Here is a 2,111-nt window from a genome sequence, read left to right on the forward strand (position 1 = left end):
CCCCCCCCCCCCAATCCTTGGTCCTTCTGTATGTATGCAGGTTGCTCCCCCCGGTGCATATGCCGCCCACCAGCGGCGGCGTGGCGTGTGCCTCAGCCGGTCGAGCGCCCTTTCCTTCCACTGTCCCCTCCCTCCCCCCCCTTCCCCCATATACCTTCCCATGGGTGTCGGGTGTGCAATGCACGCATCACATTTGTACACATGCTCCTCTCTCCTCCGTGCTGTCCGCTGCGCGTGCGCTGAAGCTCTTTTCATCTTTCCTGCGGCTCCCCCGCCGCCCCCTGCTCTGGATGTCACATGATGCCCGTCCGTGCGCGCCTGCATCCCGCACCATCCAGAACGGCCGGGTGCTCCCCAGAACATGCCGGTTTTCGGTGCGTGAACTCACGCGTGGGTGGGTGTGCCCAAATTCGTCCGCATTTTACGGCCCCCTCCCGTCCGGAAGGGCCTGCACAGCCCCTGGCGCACGACCGTGCCATGCGGCAACCAGGGCGGCGTTGGTGGCTCGCGGGGGACACCAAACAATGGGTCCGGGGGGGAGCCAGGCCGGGGGCGGCGGCGGGCGGGGGGGGGGGGGGGGGGGGGGGGCTGAGGATGCCGGCACCAAGGTCCGTGCCTGAGGGCGATGCTCCGGTCACTGGCCCAGATCGGGCTCCGCCCTTCTCGGGGAGCTGCTTTTCACGATCACGCTGTATGCTACCACGCGCGATCTTCCGCTCTTCCGCTCTTCCGCCGCCCCTCCAAATCCCCCCCCCCCCGCCGTCCCTCCCGGTGCACGCGCTTCCCCCCCCCCCCCCCCTCCCCCCTCCCCACCACCACCTGTCCTTGCTGCCCCTCCTCGCTCTTCCACGCGTCACAATGTCCGAGACTCGCCAGCTTACGTACATCATCGAGCATATGGAGGCCGACACCCTCTCCACCTGGTCGCTGGTGGAGTACATGCACACGGCGGCGGCTATCGCCACGCCGGCTACGCTGAAGCTTGACGCCCCGGGGCCGGGGTTCTCCTGCCGTCTGATGATTACCAACCTTTCCCAGGAGAACATTGATCTTCTGCGCAAGGAGGGCATCCACGAGTCGGCCATCCTGGAAACGCGCAAGGTCCTGGACATGGAATTCCCGGTGCGCGCCTGTTCTGATGGCCTGCAGGGGGGCGTGGCGCGCGGGGGGCGAGGAGGGCGTGAAGAAGGGGGCAGGCTGAGGGAGGAGCGAAAGGGTGCCAGCGTGTCCACATAAGGCAGCCACATGTCCACTTCGCCTCCTTCCCTGCTAACATGCCCGCTGTGGCCGACATGCACCCTGACGCACCTGCCAGGCCGAGGAGATCTGCCTCTTCGACCTCGAGGCCAAGGAAACCGTCTCCCCGGCCGATGGGCAGGTCTTCAAGTACTTCGTCATCGGGGGCATCCTCGGCGATCACCCGCCCCGTGCGCGGACCAGCAAGCTTCGCGAGCTCTCATGCGAGATCCGTCTGCTGGGCGACTACCAGATGTGCGTGCCCCCCGCCCCCCCCCCCGATATCCATCGGTCTCCTCTTCTTTGCCTCTTCCTCTCCCCGCCTCGCCCCCTCCCTCCCTCGGCCGACACTCTCACCCCCGGTGCCCTTGCGTCCCTTTTTGCACCGGCGGTTGTCTCGGCCCCTGCCATCCCACTCATCTGCCCCCTGCCCTTCCTCTCCCTCCCTCGCGGCTGCCCGTGAATCAGGTCTTCCGATACCGCCACCATTGTCTCGTATCTGATCACCGCCTGCGGCAAGAACCTGGCCGATCTGCCGCTCATCGACAATCCCACCTTCCAGCTCGGGCCGAACGAGGGTGTGGAGATGCCCTTCCGGTACCTGACCAACCCGGACACCGGCCGGCCCCTCGTGCCCAAGGGCTTCATCCGGAATCTGCGCCGGCAGAACGCGGCCAGTCTGTTCGACTGATGTAATCACGTGCCCCAATGGACTGACAGTAGGGTTTCCATCCTCCAGCGCGAGAGGGTTCATCAGATCCTTCTCGTACCTTTTTTGCGAGCCGCCGCTTCGCGGCCGGCGCGCGTTGTGGGCGTGTGCGTGCGGGGAGGCGTGGCGGGGGGGGGGGGGGGGGGGGGGGATATGCGCGGGGCGG

The 2,111-nt window shown here is 66.9% G+C and overlaps 2 protein-coding genes across 2 annotated transcripts in view; both read left to right on the forward strand.

The window, feature by feature from the left end:
• Window positions 1–382, forward strand: part of H696_04452 (hypothetical protein) — a gene marked incomplete at both ends in the record, with an annotated part of 6,506 nt that extends 6,124 nt beyond the window's left edge. Inside the window, one exon of the mRNA XM_009498328.1 lies at window positions 339–382. Within this exon, the coding sequence (XP_009496603.1) occupies window positions 339–382 (44 nt within the window). The remainder of the gene's footprint in view (window positions 1–338) is intronic.
• A 476-nt stretch (window positions 383–858) lies between these two features.
• The window catches only part of H696_04453 (hypothetical protein), a gene marked incomplete at both ends in the record, with an annotated part of 4,104 nt that continues 2,851 nt past the window's right edge, over window positions 859–2,111 (forward strand). Inside the window, 3 exons of the mRNA XM_009498329.1 lie at window positions 859–1,122; window positions 1,316–1,491; window positions 1,705–1,917. Of these exons, the coding sequence (XP_009496604.1) occupies window positions 859–1,122; window positions 1,316–1,491; window positions 1,705–1,917 (653 nt within the window). The remainder of the gene's footprint in view (window positions 1,123–1,315; window positions 1,492–1,704; window positions 1,918–2,111) is intronic.

The sequence above is a fragment of the Fonticula alba genome (assembly GCF_000388065.1).
Source record: "Fonticula alba strain ATCC 38817 unplaced genomic scaffold supercont2.7, whole genome shotgun sequence".
NCBI lineage: Eukaryota > Rotosphaerida > Fonticulaceae > Fonticula > Fonticula alba.